General features: G+C 33.5%; 1 protein-coding gene across 1 annotated transcript; it reads left to right on the forward strand.

Moving 5' to 3' along the window:
- Window positions 1-200: 200 nt before the first annotated feature.
- LOC134265218 (uncharacterized) lies at window positions 201-1,040 on the forward strand. Its single transcript, XM_062747472.1, has one exon. The coding sequence runs from the start codon at window positions 201-203 to the stop codon at window positions 1,038-1,040; it is 840 nt and encodes a 279-aa protein (XP_062603456.1).
- Window positions 1,041-1,765: the final 725 nt, after the last annotated feature.

A 1,765-nucleotide genomic window follows, 5' to 3' on the forward strand; every position in this document is an offset into this window, starting at 1 on the left:
ATGACATCGGCGTTTATAGGTCAAATAATCATTGCAAGAAAATGATCTCCTTGACTTTTTCACATGGAACAAAAATGCAGGATTCGATATTTAAAATGATATAAAGTTTGTAATAGAAATATTATATGTAAGAAAAATAATTAGATTTCAAAATGTAACATATATTATGAAACACCCTGTATGACTATTTTCCTAAACTGATGTATTACCCCAAGTTACACAAATCTATGACAGTCAACATAGTGAAAGGCTTTAGAGGTGTATGGCAGATTTCCTGTGTACCATCAGGCGGATTGTGGATCAGTGATGGCAACAATCTCACATCTATCATGACAAACGCATATTCCGGATTTCAAGATCGTACAGATATAGGTTTGGTAAGTTATGGAATACATACAGTGAAAACTACGTGTTCTCTTATTTATATAGACAGGGAATTTAACATTAACCAACTATCAACAGATATTAGAAAGAAGTATACATTGATAGAAAGAAACAAACCATGGATACCACTGTGTGTCTACAGTTCTCGTTTCAATGGAGATATTCTGGTTGGGATGTTGAATACTACGACATGGGCAGGCCGGGTTATGCGGTATGATACTACAGGACAGTATATAATGACAATACAACACAACGGAACGGGTCAGGATCTGTATAATCTGCCTAGCTACATCACAGAGAACCGCAATGGAGATGTAATCGTGTCTGACCTCACTGATATTGATATTAATGATTATGGCTGTGGTGCGGTAGTGGTCACAGATCTTAAAGGAAGACATAGATTTTCCTATAAAGGATATCCCTCATCAGGGTCAGAACTATGGCCACGTGGAATATGTACAGATGCGCTGTCATGCATCCTTGTGTGTGATTCGAGGACCAACACTATCCATATTATTGACAAAGATGGTAACTTCGTATGGCAGATGGAGACACAAAATTTTGGGATAGACGTACCAATTGGCCTGAGTTATGATAACAAATCTCAGTTACTTTGGGTTGGATCATTAAACAATAAGGTGTGTGCAATCAAATGAAAACAGAAAGGACTATATGACAATTTTGTTTATTGAAACACATGTATATATGGGACCCCTAGACTGTCTTATCACGGCGGAGCTAAATAATTAATGTGAATATATATGAAATTTTTTAATTTTAATAATACTCTTTAAAAAATAGAATCTGAAATTAAAAATATTTAAATCGCTGATTTATATCTTTAAAAATTTAATTTTGGTCAATGTATTTAATTTTGTAATAAAACTTTTTAAAAATTGTAGAGAACTGTCATATTTTAATTTTTTTGTATCATGCATATTTGTTTGTACAAAGACCGATAACTCTTCACCCTTGGGTAATAACATTCAGAAAGAGAAAATTTCTTTAACTAGTATATCTTCAAGAACGATTTCAGCTTTTAAGAATAAGTAGAAAAAGCTAAAAAAAAAATCATAGAAAGCATTCTGGAGTTATAAGCATTCTCATTTTTCATCATACATGTAGTGTTAAATTATTGAGGGTTTCAATAAAGCTGACGATGACGTCACTACTGCATCAAAACAAAAATTAAGAGAATGTGATGACGGTGCTGCTTGTATCCAGATAACTGTGTTAAAGAGGGAAATTCTTTATAAATAGCTTGTGATTTATTAGAAAAAAGGAGCACTGATCAGGTGTATTGATGTTAAAGCCGTATGTTTTTCTTCACTGAAGACAAGAAGCTGCGTCCTTATGTAAGTCAGGATTTCCTCTGATAATC

The sequence above is a fragment of the Saccostrea cucullata genome, unplaced genomic scaffold (genome assembly GCF_032062105.1).
Source record: "Saccostrea cucullata isolate Sc308-1 unplaced genomic scaffold, CSIRO_AGI_Scuc_v1 ctg15100, whole genome shotgun sequence".
Taxonomy (NCBI): Eukaryota; Metazoa; Mollusca; class Bivalvia; order Ostreida; family Ostreidae; genus Saccostrea; species Saccostrea cuccullata.